Genomic DNA, 17,220 nt, shown 5'->3' on the forward strand with positions numbered 1-17,220 from the left:
TCAATTATGGCTTCTCTCTTTTCCCTACGGATAGATGTTAAATATGGCTGATAATAAGCTTAAATTAACATAATACTTTGTGAGTTTGTAGAGGCCACCTTAAAAACAAACTCTAAAAAGTTTGCAAAAAAAAAAAAAAAAAAAAACTTTTAGTTGACATTTAGCATCTATTGATTAAAATAAAAATAATAATCCAATAAGAAGAAAAAAATATCTATTTACACCTCTAAACTTTTAGAATAGTATTAATTTAAATCTTGAATTTTCGTAAATATACCAATGTACGACCTCCAATGTGATTACAATAAAGGAGATGTTTAATTTCTTTTACCGAAAAATTTAGATGTTTAATTAAAACAATGTACATATATATATATAATCCCTTTTCCTACCTTTTTCTATACTTTTAATCTCTACTGTATAAAAAGTTACTCTTTAGTTTCATACCGTTTTTAACATTTTTCGATTATACTTCCTCTTTTATTTTTATTTTTTTTTTCAATTTCTCCTGAACTTTAGAGTTATATCAATTTAAACTCTACACTTTTGTTAATGTATCAATAACACCCTCTTTCAGATTTAATTGAAACAATTATATGTTTTGCAAGATATTTTACAAACTAAGTCTAAAGGAGGCCAAATACATATAGATATTCATGCATACTACTTTATCATTTTATTAATCGTGGGAAGCTTACTAGGCCCCCTTTTCTTCCACACAGTAATAGCACACTCGGTGCCATACATACTTCAAACAGATTACGGAGATTAAGGGAGAGAGTTCGATCAATTAAAAAATCGAGTCATTATTCTACAATTGTTAATTAGGGAACACATTTTTCAGATCATTAAAGTAAGATTTATACCTTTGAGCTAGTCCAAACAGTCCCAGGGTACCACCAGTATGAAGCAATACCACAATATCTCCATTCGCTTTGGTTCCCTTTTGAGAAAGAAAAGTAGCCATTTCCCAAGCAGCTAGAGTGTAAATAGGATCAACAAGAATACCAGTTTTCTGAGCAATTTGTCTGCATGTCTCCACTTCCCCATCTAGCACATTGCCAAATCTACAAGATGAGAGAGAGAATGTAACACAGAATCCGCCTAATTCAATTAGTACCAAATAATCATTATATATTCAAATAGAAACATAAATTTTAAACATTAAAAAATATGATTCAAAACTAGTTTTTGCAGGTCTATTTACTCACCGACGCCAGATGGTAGTACCACCAGTAAATGCAAGTCTGAAGAAAACAATTTACAGTAAAAGAGGTCAAAATTAAAAGGAACTACTCACTTTCTTGGACGGAAGCGCTCTACCCAATTTACAATTCCCCCATTTACTTCTTCATCCTTGCCTAGGTCAACAGGAGCGCCAAAATGCTTCCTGAATTCAGAAATCAATCGCTTCTCCTGCCGTTTATATCCATCAATTCTATCAGCCAGCATCACTGCAGTTACATCCCAGGGGAGCCTAGCATGAATGACAAAGAAAGAGTGTTTCATTACGATTTAAGACACAGTAACATAAGAAACTTATGCAATTCTCAAATGGATTTCATTAGACGGATTTGAGTATACACCCTAAACATAGAGCTCCAAGACCCAAACCAATAGCAGTTGTCCCAGTGCCAGCATCTACTACAAATTTAACCCTCTGTTTCCCAAATAAATGATCCTGGGAAAGGTACTTCACCAGTCGAATTAAACCTATGAATGAGTGAGTGAACATTTAGTAATGAAACAATGCCTGAAAAGATATACGAACAAATAAGAACTACAATTAGATATTTAATTGTGCAATCATCATAGGAACCTTATTTGTTTCTTTAGCAAAAAAAAAAAAAAAAAAAAAAAAAAAAAAAAAAAAAAAAAAAAAAGGAATAAAAATAATCTTGAAGAAGTTTTGAGTTTGTCAGATTTTATAATTTAAAGAAAAACTTTTCAAAATATAAGATCCTTGGATTCTATCTTAGCCCCCTAAATTTCAGATTTTAAATCTATGGGCAAAAGTAATTTAGCTGGCACTGCCAGCTGCCTGGGACAGAAAAGAATAGAGTTGAAAACTTCATTCAATCTTCCCACCAAACCATCGTTCACATTTACGCGAGAGACTATTTAATCAAGCCACTCTTGATATACAAACCATAAAATTACATTTTTGCATTAAATTAGTGTCAAACTGGAAAGAACATTTTTCATGCACGATTTTGTTCCATTCATATAACGATTGCAATTCAAGATCTACCAACAAGCAGGGCAAGAGTATCAAAACATAACTGCAGCATGTAAATACAAAATCCTGGAAAATAACGACAGAAACCAGAATGATTTCCCATCTTGTCTACAAGGCTGCCACAAAATCTGGATTCAAAATTCCTATCCACAACAATGTTCCGACAGGACATTTTAGGACCAAGTTCTTTTTTCTTTCTTTTTCCCCCTTTTCTGATGGATAGACATTCCAGGACCAAAAGTAAAATGTAAAACAAGCCCTCATGCTGGGGATCAAAAGTAAATATGTAATATGATCCTCCAAGCTACGTTGATGGAATGGGTACGCATATTAAGAATATACACACTTTAAAAAGAATGGTTTTCAGTTACCTAGCAAGGCGCCAGCATCTCCAGCTCCTTCATTGATAACTATAACCCTTCTTCCATGCTTTCTAGCCATTCTATGAAAATCATAATCAAAATGCACAGAATTTGTACTAGAACATGGTTGCTTCCCGAGAGAAGTAGGAAAAATATCATTGAACCATACGATACTGCCACTACTGCCTGCCACCAAATCAGCTTGACTCTTGAGCATTTTTTCCCTATTGGCATAAATAGATCTTGGAACATATGTGACATTTCCATATATTGTTGACATTAAGTTGTATCCAGTTAAAAATTCAGGTTGCTCCCCTCGTAGAAGTAAATGTGACCTCAAACCTCTTTCTGCACATAAAACAGCTGAAAGTAGAAAATCAGTACGCAAAAACAAATTTCTACCAGGCTTGTTTAAGTTCGTCTGGGGATGGGAGAAAGGATGATATAGAAGACGAGAAAAATGATAGATGTTAGTATGCATATGTTGTTATATATTCTATGCTTTTAAGACATGTTATGTGCTAGTCTGAAGTAGTTTGGAGCAAATTATAGCTCATAGATTTATTTTTCTGGGAGAAAGAAGAGTAAAGGAGAATAAACAAAGCATTTTTATAAAATGCAACCACAGTGGCACAAATGCAACTGAATGACATGTACCCTAATCCTTGAGAACACCATTCTTTTTCCTGTCACTCTACTAAAAGTTTATGCCATATATATATGGCTACGCACTTGGCAAAGAAAAAAAGAAAGGGAGAGAAGTTTTTTCAGACAGGAAAACTCCTACCAGTAGCAGCTGCATGTGCACTTTGACAACCCCCACATGTAACCTATAAAATGGTTCAAATTCAGAGCATTGTTCCCGACCCTAAAGGTAAATTAGTGGCATGATTCAAAGCTGGCATAGTTATGAATAAAACTAAACTAAATAAAGAATTTTTGTTCCATCAACTCCATGGAACGTCCAGTGGCAAAACTTAAACCTGGCCTCACCAATCACCAAACTAAATGCACATATTAGCCCAAAAATAGATATGTAAAAATTAAGAGGGATGGACAATCTTGATACAGAAAAAAGATGGTAAATAGGTTTCCTAATGCACCTTATCTAACTTTGAAACTTCGTAATCAGTTTCCTGAATATTTCCAACTTTACATAATGTTTAATTAACGTACCCATTAACATTTTGTCCGTGAAATGTCAGCATATAGCATATGCAAATAAATCTAACAAAAAATTTAGATGAATGACCTACGCCAAATGCTTCCTCTAAACAAGAATTTAAAAGTAAGTATGATGTTAATGCCAAACATCAGCAGTCATCCGCTCAAAATAAAAAGCTTATGGAAGTCATATTTTCATGAACTCGATACAAACGGATGGAATTTCTCCTCTCCAATCTTGATAATTCCAACTTTGTCTCTTAACCATGGAGATAATTAACATGTACACCGATTTAATCACAGAATCGCATTGTGATAAAATAACATCACAAACAAAAATAAAGGAAAGATAGCAGAGAAATTATAATAGACATAAAATTACTCTTTTTCGTTCAGTTCAACCTGGTATGGATTATGGAATAACTAACTAGCAAAAATCTAAACCTTAGGAAACCACTGCTCATAAAATCTATGGTAATAGGAATTAGGAACTCACTTGACTAGTAACAAACTAAACCTAAAGTTGAATACAGTTAAAATAAGAATATAAATTCTAACAGAACATTTCAGTACCGAATTACTCAACACAAAAGACTTAATAAATAAAATAAAACAACACATCTACCAAATGCATCCTTATCTATAAGATTCCACCATTTCTCCTTGACAGAACACCAAGGAACCAATAAGAAAGACATTAATATATGGAAACTTGTAGAGAACTGACATTCACAACAGCCATTTGAACAAGCAAACTTTTACAGAAAAAAGAACTTCCTTCCCCATACACCGAAGATTATAATCTTACCACATCAGTCACTGAATTATCTTCAATAAGAGGTAGAACCCCATCCAATTTTCTTGCCTTGTTACCATTTATCAGAGGATGCAATAAATCGTCCCTAGCTACATAGAATGATTGCTCTGAATAATCTGTCCCCGACACATCACTAGTATCTACTCCCAATAAGAGGTGACTGGCTGGAAAATCATGGAGATTTGTATCTGAAGTTGAGAACATAACTTTGTTTATTTTGGTATCGGGGTTAGCCAACGCCCATCTTCTGGCCAGTAAACTTGTCACAAACTCTTCACCGCCGAATTGGACACCCTACTCACCGACAATAATCCATCACTATTTTCACTCCAAACAAACAGACAATGGAAAAGAGAATCGTACCGCTATGAGTTAAAACTAAGAGAATTGAGGTACAGTATCAACAAAATTTAGTTTTGCCAAAGAGGTAGACATGAGCAAACCGCCATTAGTTTTAAGATTTTCTGAACTCGGAATTGTAGTGAATATGATCATGAAACCCAAATCTCAACCTACAATTATGGAAATGCTAGAAAATTGAATGTAGGAAAGTGAACCTGCGAGCTAGAGGTAAACTTGCTGGAGGAAAATTGGTTTTCAAGTGCTGCAACAGCGGTTTTACAATGAAGCAGACGAAGTTTCGTAGCACTGAAAAAGTATCCAGAAGTCACCATTTCCGACTGAAGCACCGTCATACGGGATCGGAAAACGCAAGAAACATCGGCGGGGCAATTGAGTACACTCCGGGATGAATTAACGGAGCTGGCGGTAGCTATTTCGGGAATGGCTTGCCTCATATTTTCCAGCTATCATGGCTTTCTTGGTGAACACTAAATCCGACCTACATAATTCACTGAGGCATGGCTTACCTCATATTTCGTAGAGTCAATCAGAGAAAGAGAAAGGAAAGTAATTTGATGCATCCATTGTCACGTTTTTGTGCCTCTTACGAAATTATTCGATCACAATTTGACATGCAATAAATTTTTATAATTATTTTTGAAATATATATTATATATATTTTGCGAGTGGTGATAAGTGATGCATAGAACAAGATGTACCATGTATTATATCAAGAATAAGAGAAATAGTATTTTTCGACTTTTATTTTAAAAAATAACAAATGTTTTTAGATTATGAAAAATGGAATTTCTTATAAATATAAAAATCTCAAAAATATTTAGATTTATGGTAAAAAGTTCCAAAAGACCCCTATAAAAAATGGTAAAAGTGATTTAGATTTAATTAATTTACTAATTTAGATTTAATTAATTACTGATTTTTAGATAACAAAAGTATCCCAAATTCTCCAATTAATTTATTTAAAAGATAAATATTTTTTAAAATCATAACATAGATTTTGTTGGTATTTAAAATAGATTTTATTAAAAGAAAGTAAGATATTATCTAAACTCCTAACAAACTAAAATGTAATGTAAACATTTCAAAATAAATGACACAAAAAAGATACGGCGATTGAGATCATGAAAGAACTCGTTACTGTTGGGATTGGTGTTCTAATTCTCGAAGTCTTGTTGTTTTGAAATGATACATATTGTTCAATGAATAAAATAAGTGTTATTTAATTCTGGCATTTACTCATATCTAATAAACAAAACTCCTTGATTATCTTATGTGAACTTAAGCATGTATATGTGATATACAAGTGGATCATGCCTTAAGTGATAATCTAAATAAGTTAGTATAAGGAATAAGGTGGGATACCTGATCCTGGTGACACTACGGATACAACCCGCTTTGTAGAAGTTTGCAAGTGTTGTAAACTACTACAGATGGTTGATCCTGATCATTCATGTGGAGACGTGCGAGCGGGGGTGTCCTATATAAAGAGTTTGTATAAGACCTAGACCATGAGATGACTAAACTCTGTATATAACGTCATTGATACTAGAGACCTGCATCTCAACTAAACGACTATAGGTGACACGACCTCAATTCTGAGTGTTTTGGGAACTCATGCCTTTGAGGGTGGTCATTTGATTAGTATGGGTGAGAGTGGCCAGATTGTCAACTCAACATGCCTACCTTTTTGGGGACTTGTCTGATCTGAGAGCTGGGAACTCAATCCACAAGATGAAATTCACTCTTCCCGAAGTAGGGATAGAGTAGAGAGATTGCTCCTTTAAGGGTCTGATTCCGGAGCTTGAACATAGTAGCCACAACTTCTCTTTGGAAGAGAAGACTCAATATAGTAGGACTATGACTTATGTTCATTAGAGGAATCAGTGGTTCTTAAGGAGACAGATGTAACTACAGGGGCATGAACGGTTATTGGCCTACCTGTACTTACGAGCGATTTATGAAGGGTTGTCGCACTGCTGATTGGTTTAAGATGGACACATATATATCTGTGTAAGGAGATTCAGCTGTCGGTCTTTAGTGGAGTGCCTGACAGTTAACGATGGTGGATCCCGTGACTAAAGAGTTTGGTCAGTTACTCACGTACCATTGGACTTCAAGCTACAGGTCTCATAAGGGTCCCCTTGATAGCTCAATAGATTCAGTTGAGGATCGAGTTCTTTGGTGTTGTTGAAATGCTTCAAATTGACAAGGTGTATTTTGATTATATATGATATAATCAAATTTGATGTATGAGATACATTGCTAGTGGGAGGATTCATGTAAATGAGATTTACATTAAGTACCATGAAATAGAAAAAGAACTTATGTTTATATGTTTCATGAGATGAAATATTAAAACTATAGGTTATAAATATAGTATGATAAGTTGGTTATCATTTATATTTATAATAATATTAATTATTGAATAATTAATTCTTTTTTTTTAATAACCAAGTGAGTGGATGGTTATTGAATTCATGGTAACCGTGAGTTTAAAAGGAAAGTGGTTTTCCTATTTTGAAAAGGAGTTTTACAAAAGGTTGATAAAAGTTTTTGAGATTTCTCTCGGCAAAAAGGGAACTCACTGAGTCGTCAAGTAAATACAGATTTACTAAACAACGACCGGACGAGCTAAACGATCGAGTAGTATTTACTAAATGATTGCATAGTTTTGCTAGACGATCGCTTACCCAAAGTAAACGATCGTGTAGAGTCTGTAGGCGACATACCGAGCTAAACGATCGCATAGCTTTTGCTAGACAATCGCTTAGCTTTATCTAAACGATTGGGCATTGACCTATACGATAAGTCTCCGCCATCTCCCATTTGCCCAGTCGTGTACGCGATCGGGGTTTCCTCCTTCGTCTACCTCATACCAAGTCCCAACAGAACTCACCCTCTGAATTCTTACACTGAGAATAACAAGGTAGCCTTGTTGGTGGTGTCAGACTCAATTCGACACCGTCGAGGTTTTTTGCAGGCCGTTTGTGCTGTTGTGGAGGAGTTCATGATCAAGGCGATTGATGCGTTATTTTATGATGTGGAATTATGGATGAAATGCGATGATGAAAATGCATTGAGCACTCAAGATTTCTCAGTGGAATCCAAGTGTAAACCCTACTGAGTTTCCTAGTAAGTCCAGGGTCGAACTTAGGGACTTGGGAAAATAGGTTGCGATGCTAATTTTTAGAAAAACATTGCGGTAACCGGTAACTCAAATAGTTGTTGGTTTTTTTTGTTGCGGTAATGAAATAAATAAATTCGGCGGATTTGAGGAAAGTTTGATTGTGTGATAGATGCACTGAGTATGCGGATGAACGGGTTGAGAAGGTCTTTAGCTAGCTTTACTTGGGAATGCATCAGACTATGCGATCATGCTACACCCATGCACAACAAGTCATTTTCCAATGCAAATGCGGTGCTCCTAAGTCTAGGACGCATGTGTTGAATGCAAAAGTGTCCATATAGCTTATTCCTAAGTCTCTACTCTTTTCCTATACGATGATACAAGATGCACAAAGACAAGATGACTGTCAAACTGCTAGAATTGATGCTAAAAAGATATGCTATGCTATGCTCGAAATGATGAGATACTACTTCTAGATATGCATTAATTATGAATGTTCTTGCAATATGCCATGCGTTGTCACAAGTTTTCTTACGTTAGAACCAAGTGTAATTCCACCGCAAGTTTCTCGGTGTGATCCGAGATCGAACACAGGGACTGTTTGAGGTTATTGTGGTATGTTTATGATATATGCGACCAAGTTTTTCAATCTTTAAAGAGTGTTTTGTACAAGTATATACAAGTTGCGATAAAGTAAAGGAAAGCAGTAAAAAAATGCGATAATAAAATAAGTACAGTAAACCTAAGCTAGATGATACGAGATACAGGCTTCATGATACAAGATTCTGGGGTCCAGGCTGGCTGTGAAGGTTATACAAAAACATAGAATGCGGCGGCTAGTCTTATGTACAACACAGAAAGAGAAAGATAGCTAATATAAATAGCACAAGTTTCTTAATTGCATTGAAGCTATAAGTATGGTTCCATTTTTCTCTTGGCGTACACCTTTCAGTGATCGGCCGCGCTCCCACATGTCTGTGGTAAAACAGAGATGAACGTAATGAACGCAAGGTTGCTTCCATGTCTAGAAGTACTACCCATTTTAGTTAACACATTCTTCTAACCTTCTCTCGATAGATTAGAATGACATCTTCATTTCTGCTCTCACAGGTGAAGATGCCACCTAGCATGCCTTAGCTAAACGTATTTACCTCTTTAACACAAGTTAAGTACTTGTTTAATTTAAATTAACTACCAGGGGATTAGGAAGACATCATGGAGAAAGTGATTAATGGAGGAATGGAAGTAGACAAAAAATGGGATGTGAAAGCAATCGAAACATTTAATATATCTATTAAGCGTTTGATACATGGTGTGAATGAGGAGATAAAGAAGGTGAAATACAATGATGAAAAGAGATAGAACAGATACAAACAAGCGTCAACATCTTGGCACCGATTCGGGTGGAGATCTGCTTGCCAGATTGGATGGATCAGATGGATGGATGAGCTTCCCTCTCAGGCTCGCTCAACCGATAGCAGGGTTCTCAACACAGAGCTTCTCGACGGGTATTTGGCAGAATAGAACTGAGACTCGCCTCTCGGCCTTGTCTCATCTTTTTCCCGGATTTCTTCAATTAAGCACTAAGCTCAGCCTTTCCTCTCAACACTTTAGCAGCAACTAGCCCCGTATCTAGTAGCATATTTTTTTTTTCCTGAAATCTATGGGGTATTTATAGATGAGGATCTTTAACTCTGGCCTTGTGGTCCCCACTTGTTGTTATGGAAATTCCAAAGATGGAGGGATATTATTCCTTATGTTATGCAATCAGACCGTCAATTCTGCAGAATCGTTAGTTGTACACGTGTCTCAATCCTCTACTTTTGTGTTGCTTAACTGCATCTTTCGATCTTGAGTTCACATGCGGTGTTGTTTTTATTACCGCATGTGGTTGAAAGTCAGCTCTAGATCAACCGTCGCATTGCGCCGTCATTAGCTTAATCGTCTCTTCATTGTTGATTGACGGGCGCATTGTGACAGAGATGCGTTGATCAGTTCTTCTTGAGCCTGGTGACTCGGTTTCCTGCAAAATAGAGTAAAATTTTCTTTTCTTCCATCTTAAAGATGTTAGTGGGTGTAATTACGATAATTTATAATTATTGTAATTCTGAGCTAATTTTCATACAATCGGCGCATATTCACTATCTCTTGGTGCAATATCTAGATAAGGCAGTATAAATAACTTGTATTTCTACAAGTTATCACACCCCCAAATTTAGATATATGCTTGTCCTCAAGCATATCTTCTACTTAGGCAATAAAGCTTAATTCCTATCCTATATTTTTGCATCGATTGGTTGCTCCAAATGTTACACTTAGGCACATTACTTGACATCACAACTTCTTTCTATCCTTGCTAATTCTTAACAAGCCCTACTTTATTCTTCTATATAACAAAATTCTGCTAAAAAATGCTTTTCTAATTTTTCACAATAGAATGTTTATCTCTTCTTTGTCAAAACAACTCGATATATCTATATGTGGTGAGCAAAACTTTGCATCATTTATTAGAGACTGTTGGTCATGGTTATACTCTTCGTTTTGGTTTGTCCCCATGGGTGTCATGCGAACATCCAACTACGGTAGTGTGCCAATTTCAACTTTAACTCATGAATTTCAGAGGAGTTGTCTCTTGTATTTTTTTTTTCTTTTCTATTTCATATTGCGTTGTTCTTAGAAACTCACCTTTGTTTTGGCTTGCTCCTACAGTGAACATCCAACTACGAGCAGGCTCCTTTTACAACTAAACTCTTATCAGGTTGGGAATATTTTTAAGGATTTCCCTTGCGCTGACATTGGAGATTTGTATGAACATTTTTTTTTTTTTGAAAATGAACGCATTTTCTTAAATACTGCATATTCTGATCTTATCTGCTCAGACCTTCCCCACCCCCAAATTTAAAGATGAGCAAGGTCCTCGTTGCGTTGTTTGGAGAGACTAGACAAACACTTAGAAGAAATTTCAAAAAGAAGGTTTGAGCAGAACTTTGAAAGATAAAAGGTAAAGTATTGCTAAACTAAGAATTAACTAAGTGTTAGTCTGAATTTACAAAGTATGAGAAATGTTTCTAAGTATAAACATATGATACATTGTAGCAACGCAATGAAGAATGCAAAAGTAAAAGATTTAGAATATCGCAAGTTTTGACAAAGGATGATAAAGAAAAAGGCACAGGAAAAAAAATAGAGTGAATATGTACTCAATTGTATTGAATATTAACAAGATATACAATAATTATAAATGAACGCAATACAAAATTTGTGCCTATACAAGAATCAAAGAATTCGATTAACTCATAGAAGAATAAATGAATTTAAAAGAATATATAAAGGTCACATAGAAAAAAAAAATATATAGGAGGATTACTGCTGAGGAGCTGGTGGGATTGGAGGCGAATTTTGAGGTGGTGCAGAAGGAGCTTCTTCAAAATTTAAGTGCTACCGGAGATGTAGGGGCTCTATCAGACCATGAAGATATGCAGTGAGAAAGTTAAAGTACTCTTGATTACGCTTCGCAATTAGTCTCTAGTGTATATGGACTTTATAAATGTTGCACTGCATGTTGATCAGCGCCTTTCTTGATGTGGCAGCACTGCGTTGAATATCATCAATGTGTTCCATTACTACCTCAAATCGCTGGTTGAAGAAGTGTTGTTGTTGAAAGAAAAGTTGTTGTTGAGAGAAAAGGGTTCTCATTTCTGCTAACTCAATAGCCATGGAGGTGATAGAGGGTTGTGCCTGCGATGTCTCGCCAGCATCGTTTTGGGGTTGGGTGGTAGAGGTGCCTTCACCCAAATTTGTTGTGGTCATCACTTGCTTTGGTTGGTGGAATGGTGGGGTTGCAGTGATTGATGCTGTTTGGGTAAAGGTGGGGCTGCTGGTAGACAGGTGGGAGGTATAGGACAAGGAGAAGAAGATTTTGGTAAAATGTTCGTTGAAGGTGAAGAGGAATAAAAGCAGCGGGTGAAGCTAGGAAGACCACTTGTGATTGCCAAATGACTAAGAGAAGGAGAGGTTTCACAGCGTCTGGTCTTCCGCTGGTGGACTCTTGAACCCTTTCCTTTCCCTTATCTTCTCTGCGTCGTTCTTTTTGGCCTGGGTTCTTGCAGCATATTCAAATTACGATCAGATGCCGGCTCTTTGCTGCCGAGCACGAACGTTAGGCAATTCGGGGGAGGTTTTTGAGGAGCATGACCTCATAACAAGTTTTTATGTTGATTGAGGTCGTGGGCCTCTGGCAATGGGCTCTTCATCAAGCTTAACACCATAGACAGGCATAGACTAACGATCCATAGGAAGAAGTATTGCCCTCAGATATGCCCCACCAATGATCTGATTTGCGTTACGATCAACTGCCCTACATTGATAGGAATGCCACGAGCAATGCAGTATGCGACATGACCCGATCCTTTGATATAGTTCTGTCATGCGTTGTTGGGATCATCCGCTTCTTGACCAGGTAAACCCAGAGCCTTCCCTTCGGAAGCAAGGACTTGGCCTCTAGGGTGCGGATGCCTTTGAGCGAAACCGACAACTTCGTGCCCGATTGCGTTAATATCCTCAGCGCGTCTTCCATCTGTTGCTCCTTGGGATCATCAATAATTTTATTCCCTGGTGCATCAGGGTTGTCCTTCATCTGATAAATTTCGTTGATGTCCCTTGCGCTGAAGGATACTGTTTCTCCTTTAAAGGTCACCGCATCCCTATTTCCATGAAGATGCCCGTGGTAGAAGTCTCGCACCACCTGAGGCACAATGATGGATGTACACTAGTAGGATGTGTCCCACCCATGTTCCACAATCACGCTCGTGATAAGGTCAGGTAGTGGATTCGGCGTAAGAAAGAAGCCCATCTCAATCAACATATCATCATTCTCTTTTTTCCTTGATGAACGCTTCCAGGCTGATGCGGGTTCGCTGCTCTCCACAATTGCCTTGCCTTTTTCCTTAGCCAATGCAAGGCGGGCTGCTTGTTTTTGTTTCTTCTCCCGCTCTTTGCGTTGTTCCTTCTTCTCGCACTCTGCGAGTTCTTTTCCCTTCTTCTTGTATAAGCGCCGCTTATTGGCTTCACGTTTTTTCCTTTTCTCTTCCTTCAATAATCTGTCCTCTTCTTCTTTCTTCCTCCTCTCTTCTTCTTCTTCTTCTCTTTCTTCGCTCGCAAATTCTTCTTCAAATTGCTTAAAGGCCAGCAATAGACGCTGTTCCTCCTCACGCTTTCGTATCCCTTTAAGTCTGGCAAGCTCATTGTTGCATTGCATTTCTTCAAACTCCAATCTTCTGCTTCTATTCCCCTCTGCGATGATGAGCTTGCCCCTCTCCATATTTTCTTGCTTCTCCTCATTTTCTTTTCTTTTTCTTTCTTTTTCTTCCATTGCGATAATTAGTCTTTGAGGGTCAATAGTGGACCCTTACGGCGCATTCTCCCTATGACGCCGCATTAGAGGGGTTCCCTCTGCTTCCTCTCCTTCTTCGGTCGCAACCATTTGCGTTGTTTCGGGTTGCACCGATTCCATCAACTGTGCCGTTTCCCCCTATCCTCCTTTACGGAGGTTAATTATCCATTTATCTCCAGGCTTGCAGCCCTCTGCCTCGCTTCCTCTTATTTTCTCAGGCGCCTCTCTTCATGCTGGCGCATTTTCTTTCCTTCTTTCTTTCCTTCCTGGCCTCCCCATCTTCATCATCATCCTTTTTCTCTTTATTCTTCTTTTCTTTGTGATGATGGGATGATTCAGCCTCCCCAACCTTCTTTCCCTTGTTCTTCTTTTTCTTCTTTTTCTCTTCATCCACCTCTGGTGGCGCCTCTATTACAACCCGCTCCAATGCAACTTCAGGGGCCTCCAACACAACTTCAGCCTCCTTGGCCTCCTCCATCACAATCTCTTCTTCTTCTCTTCTTGGAGGTCTGTCATAGGCTTCTACGTTGGCAATCGCCTCAGGAATCTTTGGGCCAGAACACCTTTTCCTGTTTCTTTTTCAATCGCCACTGCCTCCGCACACTACTCCATCCGCCACCACCAATGTCTATAAAAAGTTACTCTTTAGTTTCATAGCCGTTTTTAACATTTTCGATTATTACTCCTCTTTTATTTTTATTTTTTTTTTTCAATTCTCCTGAACTTTAGGAGTATATCAATTTAAACTCTACACTTTTGTTAAATGTATCATAATAACCACCTCTTTCAGATATTAAATAAACAATTATATGTTTTGCAAGATATTTTTACAAACTAAGTCTTAAAGGAGGCCAAATACATAATAGATATTCATGCATACTACTTTACATTTTATTAATCGCTGGGAAAGCCTACTTAGGCCCCCTTTTCTTCCAACACAGTAATAAGGCACAAACTCGGTTTTGCCATACATACTTCAAACAGATTACGGAGATTAAGGGAGAGAGTTACGATAATTAAAAAATCGAAGTCATTATTCTACAATTGGTTAATTTTTAGGGAACACATTTTTCAGATCATTAAGTTTTTTTTTTTTTTAAAAAAAAAGATTATACCTTTTGAGCTAGTTCCAACAGTCCCAATGCGGTACCACCAGTTATGAAGCAATACCACAAATATCTCCATTCGCTTTGTGGTTCCCTTTTGAGAAAGAAAAAGTTAGCCATTTCCCAATCATGCTAGAGTTGTAAATAGGATCAACAAAGAATACCAGTTTTCTGAGCAATTTTCTGCATGTCTCCCACTTCCCCATCTAGCAACATTGCCAAATCTACAAGATGAGAGAGAGAATGTAACACAGAATTCCGCCTAATTCAATTAGTACCAAATAATCATTATATATTTCAAAATAGAAACATAAATTTTAAACATTAAAAAATATGATTCCTAAAAACTAGTTTTTGAGGTCTATGTTTACTCACCGACCGCCAGTGGATTATACCACCGATAAATGCAAGTCTGCGAAGAAAAACAATTTACAGTAAAGAGGGTCAAAATTAAAAGGAAACTACTCACTTTCTTGGACGGGAAGCCTCTACCCATTTACAATTCCCCCATTTACTTCTTCATCCTTGCCTAGGTCAACAGGAGCGCCAAAATGGCTTCCTGACATTCAGAATATTCAATCGGCTTCTCCTCTGCCGTTCGATATTCCAAATCAATTCTTATCAGCCAGCATCACTGCAGTGTACAATTCCCTAAGGGGAAGGCCTATGCTAGTATGAATGACAAAGAAAGAGTGTTCATACGATTCTAAGACACCATGTAACATAAGAAACTTTATGCAATTCTCAAATGGATTTTCATAGACGGATTTGAAGTATACCACCCTTAAACATAGAGCTCCAAGACCAAAACCGAATAGCAGTTGTCCCAGTGCCAGCACTACTACAATTTAACCCTCTGTTTCCCAAATAAATGATTCCTGGAAAGGTACTTCACCAGTCGAATTAAAACCTATGAATGGTGAGTGTGAACATTAGTAATTGAAACAAGCCTGAAAGATATAACGAACAAATAAGACTACAATTAGATATTTTTTTTTTAAAAAATTGTTTGCAATCATCATAGGAAACCTTATTTGTTTCTTAGCCAAAAAAAAAAAAAAAAAAAAAAAAAAAAAAAAAAAAAAAAAAAAAAAGGAAATAAAAATATCTTGAAGAAGTTTTAGTTTGTCAGATTTTATATTTAAAGAAAAAACTTTTCAAAATAAAGATCCTTGGATTTCTATCTTAGCCCCCTAAATTTCAGATTTTAAATCTATGGGCAAAAGTAATTTAGCTGGCACTGCCAGCTGCCTGGGACAGAAAAGAATAGAGTTGAAAAACTTCAATTTCAATCTTCCCACCAAACCATCGTTCACATTTACGCGAGAGACTATTTAATCAAGCCACTCTTGATATACAACCATAAAATTACATTTTTGCATTAATTAGTGTCAATACTGAAAGAAACATTTTTTTCATGCCACGATTTTTTCCATTCATATAAACGATTGGCAATTCAAAGATCTACCAACAAGCAGGGGCAAGAGTATCAAAAACATAAAACTGCAGCATGTAAATTACAAATCCTGAAATAACGACAGAAACCAGAATGATTTTCCCATCCTTGCTACAAGGCTGCCAGAAAATCTGGATCAAAATTCCTATCCACAAAACCAATGTTCCGACAGGACATTTAGGACCAAGTTCTTTTTTCTTTCTTTTTTTCCCCCTTTTCTTGATGGATAGACATTCCAGGACCAAAAGATAAAATGTTAAAACAAGCCCTTCATGCTGGGGATTCAAAGTAAATTATGTTTAATATGATCCTCCAAGCTACGTTGATTGGAATGGTACGCATATTAAAGAAAATATACACACTTTAAAAAAGAAATGGTTTTTTCAAGTTACCTAGCCAAGGCGCCAGATCTCCAGCTCCTTCATTGATAACTATAACCCTTCTCCATGCTTTCTAGCCATTTCTATGAAAATCATAATTCAAAATGCTACAAATTGTTACTAGAACATGGTTTGCTTTCCCGAGAGAAGTAGGAAAAATTATCATTGAACCATTACGATACTGCACTACTTGCCTGCCACCAAATCAGTCTTGACTCTGAGCATTTTTTTCCCTATTGGCATAAATAGATCTTGGAACATATGTGACATTTCCATATATTGTTGACATTAAGTTGTATCCAGTTTAAAAAAATTCAGGTTGCTCCCCTTCGTAGAGTAAATGTGACCTCAACCTCTTTCTGCACATAAAACAGCTGAAATGTAGAAAATCAGTTTACGCAAAAAAAAACAAATTTCTAGCCAGGCTTGTTAAAGTTCGTCTCGGGGGATTGGCGAGAAAGGTATGATATAGAAGAGACGAGAAAAAATTCGATAGATTTAGTATGCATATGTTGTTATATATTCTATGCTTTTAAGGACATGTTTATGTGCTAGTTCTGAAGTAGTTTTGGAGCAAAATTATAGCTCATTAGATTTAATTTTCTGGGAGAAAGAAGTAGTAAAGGAGAATAAACAAAGAATTTTTTATTAAAATTGCAAACCACAGTGGCACAAATGCAACTGAATGAACATGTTACCTAATCCTTTGAGAACACATTCTTTTTCCTGTCACTTTACTAAAAGTTTTTATGCCATATATATATGGCTACGACTTGGCAAAGAAAAAAAGAAAGGGAGAGAAGTTTTTTCAGGA

At 36.7% G+C, this 17,220-nt stretch overlaps 1 protein-coding gene across 3 annotated transcripts; it reads right to left on the bottom strand.

The window, feature by feature from the left end:
- Positions 1–653: 653 nt before the first annotated feature.
- Positions 654–5,505, bottom strand: LOC120082154 (D-cysteine desulfhydrase 2, mitochondrial). 3 transcript variants are annotated; one of them, XM_039037401.1, is made up of 7 exons: positions 5,140–5,504; positions 4,574–4,876; positions 3,389–3,431; positions 2,611–2,949; positions 1,587–1,713; positions 1,301–1,477; positions 654–1,067 (listed from the first exon to the last, which is right to left on the bottom strand). In XM_039037401.1, the coding sequence occupies exons 1-7, from the start codon at positions 5,377–5,379 to the stop codon at positions 821–823; spliced, it is 1,476 nt and encodes a 491-aa protein (XP_038893329.1). In that variant the 5' UTR covers positions 5,380–5,504; the 3' UTR covers positions 654–820. The 3 variants fall into 3 exon arrangements, with proteins under 3 accessions (XP_038893329.1, XP_038893328.1, XP_038893330.1); XM_039037400.1 differs by having other exon boundaries at positions 2,611–2,964; XM_039037402.1 differs by lacking the exon at positions 4,574–4,876 and having other exon boundaries at positions 2,611–2,964; positions 5,140–5,505.
- Positions 5,506–17,220: the final 11,715 nt, after the last annotated feature.

The sequence above is a fragment of the Benincasa hispida genome, chromosome 7 (genome assembly GCF_009727055.1).
Source record: "Benincasa hispida cultivar B227 chromosome 7, ASM972705v1, whole genome shotgun sequence".
Lineage (NCBI taxonomy): Eukaryota > Viridiplantae > Streptophyta > Magnoliopsida > Cucurbitales > Cucurbitaceae > Benincasa > Benincasa hispida.

Excerpts from the sequence above, each read along its gene's own strand:
- LOC120082154 (XM_039037400.1), bottom strand. The coding sequence starts at position 5,379 with ATGAGGCAAGCCATTCCCGAAATAGCTACCGCCAGCTCCGTTAATTCA. Across the intron at positions 3,432-4,573 it reads ATAATTCAGTGACTGATGTG|GTTACATGTGGGGGTTGTCA; the intron begins GTAAGATTATAA and ends ACCATTTTATAG. Across the intron at positions 2,965-3,388 it reads TGCACATGCAGCTGCTACTG|CTGTTTTATGTGCAGAAAGA; the intron begins GTAGGAGTTTTC and ends TTCTACTTTCAG.